This window comes from Ziziphus jujuba, chromosome 8, assembly GCF_031755915.1.
Source record: "Ziziphus jujuba cultivar Dongzao chromosome 8, ASM3175591v1".
Lineage (NCBI taxonomy): Eukaryota > Viridiplantae > Streptophyta > Magnoliopsida > Rosales > Rhamnaceae > Ziziphus > Ziziphus jujuba.
In genome coordinates, this window is record NC_083386.1 from 22,882,687 (window position 1) to 22,892,326 (window position 9,640).

General features: G+C 35.9%; 1 protein-coding gene across 1 annotated transcript; it reads left to right on the top strand.

Moving 5' to 3' along the window:
• The first annotated feature begins 2,569 nt into the window (after positions 1–2,569).
• LOC112488766 (receptor-like protein EIX1) lies at positions 2,570–5,341 on the top strand. Its single transcript, XM_060820002.1, has one exon. It carries the CDS (start codon positions 2,735–2,737, stop codon positions 5,147–5,149), a length of 2,415 nt encoding a protein of 804 aa, XP_060675985.1. The 5' UTR covers positions 2,570–2,734; the 3' UTR covers positions 5,150–5,341.
• Positions 5,342–9,640: the final 4,299 nt, after the last annotated feature.

Consider the following 9,640-nt stretch of genomic DNA (forward strand, 5'->3'; position numbering starts at 1 on the left):
TAGCTTCAAACCTCTCGGGCAAGGAGACCAACACCTTCTCCACAATCCTTTGGTCACTTAATCTTTCACCTAGCACCCTAATTTGATTCACCACATTAAGAAGCCTTGTGGTGAACTCCTTAACCGTTTCTTTGTCTTTCATCTTGATAGTCTCAAACTCCCTCCTTAGGTTAAGGATTTGCATTTGCCTTGTCCTTGCACTCCCTTGGAACTCATCTTGAAGTTTGTCCCAAGCTTCTTTGGCACTCTCACATGCCATTATCCTTGTGAAAATGGTATCACTAATACAAGAATGAATGGCGGTGAGAGCCTTGAAACCTTTAGCCAATTCCTCCTCATGGTGCTTGATTTGGTTGACTGTTGCCCCTTGTCTCAAAGGCTCGGGTTCTTGGGGATTTATGGTGACCTCCCAAAGACCATAAGCCTTCAAGTAGGCTTGCATCTTGATACTCCAAATGTTGTAGTTCTCCCCATTGAAGATATGAGGAGAAGGAGTTGAAAAACTTGAAGAAGCCATGTGAATGTTGCTTTCTAGTATGAAGGAATATGAAAATATATTTGTGCTTTCAAGTATCTCTTCACTCTCAAGGAACGAACCAGCCCAAAAACCTCACAAATCTCACAAAAATGTGCCTTGCTCTGATACCACTTTGTTGGGGTGAGAAGGTTATGACCAAGAGCAAACTAGCTTGAAGTGTTAGCAACAAGCAAGCTTTTGGTGATGCTCTTGGGAATGGTTGTGTGTGAGTTGTGTTTTTAGGTTTTGGTTATGGTGTTTTCTGGTTTTTAGGGTTCCTAAAGTGTTCTAAGGTGTTGAAGAAGAGATAAGAAGAAGAGGAACACGTTGGCTTTTGAAATTGAGGCTTAGATGTGTAGCCATTTCATTCATTTTACAATATAAGCTTGAAATTACAACTAGTTCACACATGCCAAGCATGTGGGCTTACAAAATGAGTAAAGTATTTGAAATTTAAAAAGTAAAATGGTCAACACCTAACTTTTCATACACAAAAGAGTCAAAAACCAGCTGCAACATGTCTATTCCAAATATAGTAAAAAGTGGCACATGGTTTGAACTAAGTTCCTATTGTTTAACTAGTTTGGGTAAACAACCAAACTAGCTTCACCTACTTAGTTCTCCTTTGTATCTGCTTATGAAACTTGGTTTGAAGCATCCTTGGTCATCAATAAATATTGTTCCAAGAGCTAGGAAAGTTCTGGAACCGGATCATGGGCCAAACAGCTCCAAAACTGGCCCATACTCTGCATACTGGGCCCATCAGATACAGCAATCTGTTTGGAATAGAAAATGGACTTTCCCATGTCATTTTGACCTGAAATGTAAACCATAGTCTTCTATATATGTCTGTAGACATCCCTCAAAATGTCAGCCCAAACCTCCATTTGCAACCTGAGATATAAGATAAATAGTGGAACTATGTTGCTGGAAATTATGAATCCAGCACCATAGGCACTTCAAGCATAACATTCCTACTCTTTTGTGCATAATTTTGCATACATAACTTAGGCACAAAACATTATCAAAATATACCTTGCATCAATTAAAAACATACAAAGAAATATAAACTCATAAAAGGAAAGGATTTGATACCAAGGTGTGCATGCTAGCCGGTGACATGCACCATCAAGTGGCAAAATTGCCACACTTCAACACAAGATAGCCTTAATTAATTAACCAAGCCTCCATTAATATAGTTAATATCGTATTCCCTTAAAAACTTAATGGAGATTGCCAACAGCTTTGTTTTGATGTTTCTAATCATAGCAGCAACCTCAAGCGCCAAAAGCATCTGCAATGGAAATCTGAATGTTCTTGCCAAAGAAAATGAGAGGCAAGTTCTTTTGGCGTTCAAGAAAGATCTCAGGGATAATATGAATCGGCTTTCCACCTGGGGTGAATAAGGGACTGCTGTAACTGGACTGGTATCCTCTGCGAATACATAACGGGTCAAGTTCTTGACCTTTATCTTTTCAATATTTAAGCGTTCAAACTTAGAATCCTCAAAATAGCATAAAAGTTTGAGTTCTTATATACAATTTAGTTCTAATAAGGTGCCCATGCATGAGTAAATTAAAAATGGATTGTTTACAAAATTATCTGCAATGCATATCTCTAAAAAGATAACTAAATGATAAAAATATGGATAAATTTGGAATATTGAAAAATATTCATTAAAATTTCTTTATTTCCTTTCTTTTCCTATCAATTTTGGATAGAAAACAAACTACTTAAATAAATGGATTAATTCTCTCCCTTTCCTTTCCCTTTCTACCCAATTTTGATTGTACAAACAAAGAATTTGAATGCTTTTCTTTCTATTCTCTCTTATCCTCTCAATTCGAATATAATGTTAATGCCATGGGGTCCAATAGGATATGACAAGAAAAGAAACTTCTACTCTCCTCATTTTAGTAGATGACATAGACAACGAGAAGGAACGGCGTTAAAAGGGTAAAGAAAAAATGAGCAGGTATATATTGACGTGTTCACTTCTAAATCATAAGACAAGTCTGGGACCCGTAGCATTTAGTCCACAGATTCCACATCCATTAATCGCTGATGCAGCTTTTCAATGACATGGTACAGCCACTTTCTATGAATTTTCCCAAAGACACAGTTTTAAGACTGAAGCTTACCAACGATATATATGCATGCTAGATAGCCATAATTTAAAGCCTCCATTAATATATAGTTTTATTCCCCTAAAACTCAATGGAGAATTCCAACAGCGTTGTTATGGTGTTTCTAATCATATTCGCAACCTCTAGTGCCATAAGCTTTTGCAATGGAAATCTGGATATGCTTTGCAACGAAAATGAGAGGCAAGCTCTTTTGACATTCAAGCAAGATCTCAAGGATCCTATGAATCAGCTTTCTAACTGGGATGAATCAGGAGATTGTTGTAACTGGACGGGTATCGTCTGCAATAAAACAACCGGTCATGTTCTTGAGCTTCATCTTGCCAATAATTTGGGAGGTAAGATAAATCCTTCTTTGCTCAATTTGACATATCTCAATTACTTGGATCTTACCATGAATGATTTTGGAGGAATTCAGATTCCTAGTTTTATTGGTTCCCTTAAAAGCTTAATAAATCTTGACCTCTCAAACAGCGGGTTCACAGGGATAATCCCTCATCAACTTGGAAATCTTTGCATGTTAAAGCAGCTTGATCTTTCAGATAACAATTATGCATTGGTATCCGAAGTTTTAGCAAATTTGTCAGGTTGTACAGTAAATTCATTAGAAATATTAGAATTAGACCGTAATCAGCTTTCAGGTCAATTACCAGATGAATTACTGGGACAATTTAGGAATTTAGTCGTACTTTCTCTTACTTCAAATTCAATTTCCGACCCTATTCCAGAGTCTTTAGGAAAACTATCACACTTGCAAATGTTTGATGTATTTTCTAATCGGTTAAATGGGAGTCTTCCTGAAAGTATTGGTCAACTAGCGGAGCTACAAATATTCTACATATCTTTTAATTTATTAGAGGGTGAAGTATCTGATATTCACTTTGCTAATATAACTAGTTTGGAAGACTTATATGCATCTGGAAACTCGTTAACTTTGAAAACTAGTCCCGCTTGGCTTCCTCCTTTCCAACTCCATTCTTTGCATTTGAATTCTTGGAATTTGGGGCCAGAGTTACCGCAGTGGATTCAGAGACAAACAGTTTTGTCTGATTTACGAGTATCCAACACAAGCATTTCTGGTAGACTTCCCACTTGGTTTAAGAATTTTTCTGCACAATTAGATTTTCTAAATATTTCTTGCAATCAACTCTACGGAGAATTTCCTGTTATGATCTCTCTTCCTTACTCAGTATTCGACTTGAGTTCAAACCAATTCAGTGGCTCTTTACCACCTATCCCCTCCACTAATGTAGGTATCTTGGACCTTTCCAATAATTTATTTTCTGGATCTATCACTGACTTCATGTGTTATTTGAATGGAGGACCCAATATGCTCCGAAAATCAGATAACAGTTCGATTCTTTCTCTGGGAAACAATCTTCTTTCAGGAGAAATTCCTAACTGTTTGATGAATTGGAATAACTTGATGGTCTTACATTTAGAAAACAATAACTTTGTGGGGCGTATCCCAAGCTCCATGGGATATTTGTCCAATCTTCGTTCATTGCACTTGCGCAATAACAATCTGTCCGGAGAGCTGCCTTCGTCTCTACAAAACTGCAAATTGCTCTTAAATGTTGATCTAAGTGCAAATAAATTTGGAGGAAGGCTTCCACAATGGTTTGGGGCAAGTTTTTCTAACTTGTCTGTTCTTAATCTTGGTTCGAATAACTTTCATGGCGATATTCCTCCTGAACTTTGCAATCTTAAATATCTTCGGATATTGGTCCTTTCACATAATCAGCTCTCAGGAGAAATACCAAGATGCTTTGGCAATTTCACTGCCATGGCCATCTTGCAAAATTCAAGTGACCCGACTTCAATAATGATATCTACAGGAGATTGGCAATTCCTAGAGAATGCCCTGCTGACGTCAAAAGGAAGGCAATTTGAATATAGCACTCTGCTTAAATTGGTTGTAAACTTGGACCTCTCAGACAACAATCTTCTTGGAAAGATACCAGAGGAGCTAACCCGCCTTGTTCGATTGCAATCGTTGAACTTATCGATGAATCGTTTGATTGGACAGATTCCTTCAAAGATTGGTGATATGGGATTGTTGGAATCTCTGGATTTGTCAAGAAACCAGCTCTCTGGTCAACTACCTCCAAGCATTGCCAGTTTATCCTTTTTAAGTCACCTGAATTTGTCATACAATAACTTAAGCGGACGCATTCCTACCAGCACTCAGCTTCAAAGCTTAGACGGGTCCAGCTTCATTGTCAATCAACTTTGTGGACCTCCACTTGCACAAAACTGCTCAGAAAGTGATAGAATGCCACCTGGAGTTGAAGAAGAAGAAGAAGACAGAGAAGGTAACTTACTAGAACAGAGTGGCTTCCATTTGAGCTTGGGACTTGGATTTGCGATCGGCTTTTGGACTGTGCTGGGTTCATTGCTCTTCAACACGCCCTGGAGCATTGTCTGTCATCGCCTCTTGGATATTGCTGTTCTTAAGCTTTATAGCATTATTGTTGAATACTTTTAACCCAGTAGCAATCATTGTTATTCTTGTCTTTTTAAGTAGCATTATTGTTGAAGTTTGTAGCATTATCTTTGAAGTTTTGAACACTTTGTTGTTGTTGTTTTTTTCTTTCCTCATTTTATGTATATATTTGATATTTCCATTACTTCACCAATAAATGGTATTAGACAGTCAGTAACTTTGCTTTCCATTTAACTCCCAATATCCACCATGATTTTCTTATATATATATATATATATATGGACAATCCCCACAAACTATCAATTGCAAATGAATATTAGTTTGCCAAATTGGAAGAAATATTTTCCAGAAATTGAAGCTTCATTGTGTGATAAGCAATGGTAAGGTTCCTGGCAGGATCAAGATGCAGGTAAAGCTGGCACTTCAGGGGACACGAGTATCAAAATTTAGTTTGACTTTTTTTGGGTCTAGTTCCTCTGCTGTTAGAATATGTTGTTTATACACAGCGGTAGATGGATTTACAATTACATATATATAAAATTGGGATCCAGTCCTAATTTTTATTGATATGCAGAAAAAATTCCCACCTCTCTGTGTAAAATTGTGCAGAAATGTTAAAAGTGTGATTTAATTAATAACATAAATTAAGAGACATGCTTGCGACTGAAGTAATTTGATATGATTATCACTGGCAGGTTCAAGATGTAGGTACTACTGCCTTTATGATGTCTTCCTCCTTATATTGCTGGAATATTATGGAAATATATGATGGATGGATTTGAACATAAGAGAAACATATGTGTGGCTATAATTGAATTGGCAGCCACCTTAATAGCTTATCTGTTTAGACCAAATTATTTGCTCTGTACCACCAAGGGTTGTGGTCTGGAGGGAAAGGTACTTGTTTTCCTTGCTTAATCTCTGGTTCAAATTACATCTAAGGTGCTCAGTATTTCGAAACATGTATACACTACTTGCATTTTCAAGAACATGTGCAGCACACATGATTGTAATCTCTCAGAATGGGTGGCTTTTGCACGGGGGTAAAACCATGTAGCCAGTGCTTCTCTTAGGGGGTTTGGGAAGCATAAAGAATCTGCATATTGTATTTACAATCTTCTGCTTACTCTATACGTTAGAACAGCTTAGAAGTATATCTTCTTCAAATACAATCTTTTGCTTACTCTATACGTTAGAACAGCTTGGAAGTGTATCTTTTTCAACATGCTCTCTGCAGTTTCAAAATTATAGACGAATGTCGTTTCATTTGGGTCTGTTTTTGTAAAAAAAAAAAAACTGATATCTTATGCAGCGTTTTTGGGAAAGATAACATAATTTGTTTTCCTAGACTTTCAGAATGAGACACCCTTTTCACTTTAATTAATGAACTTGTACAAGTTTACTAGAGCAAAGTGGAGAAAATTTATAAAGTTTTCGAGGTTAATTTGGCATTTACCTAAATTCCTTCATGATTATTAAAACTTTCTAATCCAAATAAAAATAAGCAATAATCACTGATATATATGAAACTATATTTGGTTTGCACAATCAAGCTCCTTATTAATGCGTTTCGTTAACCGACATAAAGCATAATATTGAAACAGATTAACTGAACCGATGGAAGTGAACCTCAAAAGTCCATACATAGTTGGATGATATGTAAACATACAATAGATAAATAGGCTGCCCATAACTTCACTGACAAAAGAACAGGGGAGGGAAAGATAAGCTTTACAGCTTCAAAGCATGGGTTTGCTACATCCTAATACCTTATCTGCCTATTTGTGAATGTGATTGGTATAATTGTGTTTAAGAGAAGCCAAGAATTTGATAACCTTAAAAGCTAGCAGCTGAAGCTACTTTGGATGATGAACAATGGCCATCTTCATGCAAGGATCAAGATTCAGATACTGGCTACTCTAGCCAAACATGACACAAATTTAGTTGGTCTTCCATGTATTCGGATGTGGCGAATTCCTCCACTAATTGTTGGAATATTTTTTATATACATATTATATGATAGATGGAAGTTCATTTTATTTGTTTTTATTTTTATTTTTTATTTTTTCTTGGATATGGTGGATTGTTTTGAAGGATACAAGCATATGACAGATACTTATAGGGAAATTTGGCCCTTTACCCTCATTGGCAAGGCGTTAACGAAATGTACCCCTCCTCTTTCATTTGTTTTTTTTTTACCCTTTAATATCAATTATAACCTTAAAATAATTTTAAAAGACATCCATATCCTTTTACATTAATTTCCAATTTATTTCCACGAAAAAATTTTTCTTCACCCCATCACACATCATATCCCACACCACGAAAAACCCTTTTAACTTTTCAACTAAAAAACAAAAATCTATTCTTTTCTATTTTTTAATCCACTTATAAGCATCATCAGTTAATTTTATTTTTTTTTTGTTTATTGCCGTGTGTGATGTATATATTGTGTGGATTTCATATTTACATCAAATACTTGGAATTTTAAGAACATATAACATTTTTTGAGTACAATGTGATATGTTTAGGAATGTGAATCACTTTATTGATGTTTAAAACCGGTTAAAAATTTGAAATTTATCTTAGATTAAGGTTTTTATATGGAAGTTATTAAAACCTAAGTTTTAGGATAGATTGACACTGGGTATCAGTAGGAAATGAAGAGACAAAAAAAATGGGACCAGTTTGGCCTGAAACGGTGGCCGGAGGTGGAGGAAAATTCCGGATCGGAATTCGGGTACGAGACTCGGTTCAAGCGAACGACGTGTCATCTATTACTAACGACATGTCGTTCGGTCGGCCAGCCCATACGACACGTCATCCTAGTAAGACGACATGTCGTTAATTATAAACAACGTGTCGTTTTTGTGCGTGTGTAACGGACCACTTGCCTTTTTGCTGACGTAATCGATGACGTCAGCCCTTTTTTTTTTTTTTAATAAAGAGTTTTGGGATTCAAAAGGAGAAAAAAAATATGGAGTTGATTAAGGTTTATAGTTTGGCACAAGCTTAAAAATTAAAATTGATATAAATTAATTTTGGAAGTGATAAAAAATGTGGAATTGGTTGGATAAATAAATGTGTTTGATCAAATTTTATGTTATTTTAAGTTGTTTATACGTAGTTATATATATATATATACACTTTAAATGTAGATGAAAATGAGCAGCATTGGCAATTTAAATTGAAATGGTTATTTTGTATTGTTTAGAATTATATAAATTATGTATTCGTAATTTAGGATTATGGTTATTTATATATGCATACATAGTTGACTATGTGGCTAAAGGTAGTTAAAAATTTATTAATGTTGTCAAGTTACATTTATAGGTTGTACTTTATAATGGCACCAAAAAGGAATTTGTGATCTCAATCGAAGAAGGGAGTTAAGAAGATGCAAACTAAGAGACGCGGTGGCAGCATATCAGCACCCAACTCTAAGCGTCGACGAACTACTAGGCAACAATCCAAAGCTGAGAAAGAAACCACCAAACTTCCAGGGCATGTTCCACTCTCCTTTTCCTCATCTGAGATGGTAAGTTTTATATTCATTTATGTAGTTTGGTGCGGTAAGTGATAATACATCTGTCGGTATTTATTCATGAATGTTATATTGATGACATTTTATATTGTATCTATTTAATTATTTGGCAGTCATCCATCAAAGGTCGTTATCCCATATGGGAGGCATCTCGAAGCACATATTCAAGTGATTCGACACTTCGTAGCTATGTGCGTGGGAAGTCACCCAAACTTAGCGTGCCGTAGTGGAGATGTGATTATGTAAGTCTATACATATATTTAAAAAAATTTTGACTAAGTTTCCCAATTTGTGGATAATGACGTTACGTTCTAATTTTCAGGTGTACATCCCTGTCAACAATGGAGGCGCCCATTGGTTGGCAGCATGTGTGGACTTGAAGGCTCGACATATTGATTTATACAATCCAAATATGGGAAATAAATATGTCCAGAATAAAGAGTTGGACAATGTGAAATGCGTTAAGTATATGCTGCCTTACCTATTAAGGTATGGGGGATATTACGAGAAGAATCCAGAAGTGCTTCCCACTTTAGAGCCATTCACGATGACCATGATCAAAGATGCACCTTCCCAAGATAATGGGTATGAATGTGTTGTCATTTCCAACCACTTCTATTGCTGCTGTTTAATTGTGCTTACTTGTGGAAATTCACGTGGTTGGTTTTCATTAATGCTATTCTATAGGGGTGATTGTGGCATCTTCGCTTTGAAATTTATTGAATACAAGAGCAATGAGGAGAACCTTTTATTTGGCCCGGAAGACATTAGCTTGTTTAGAAAAAAATATGCTGTTGACTTGTACTTTAATAAATTTTCAATGTAGATCGTATGCTTAATATTATGACATCCTATATTAATGGTATCTTAATATGCAGAATCTAGAGTAATGATAACCTTTGACAAAATAAGAGAAAAGAAGACCCTTGGTAGTGATAAAAATTCAAACAAAGATGATTACCGATACGCTTTCGGTAACATCAATTCAC

Excerpts from the sequence above, each read along its gene's own strand:
- LOC112488766 (XM_060820002.1), top strand. The coding sequence starts at position 2,735 with ATGGAGAATTCCAACAGCGTTGTTATGGTGTTTCTAATCATATTCGCA.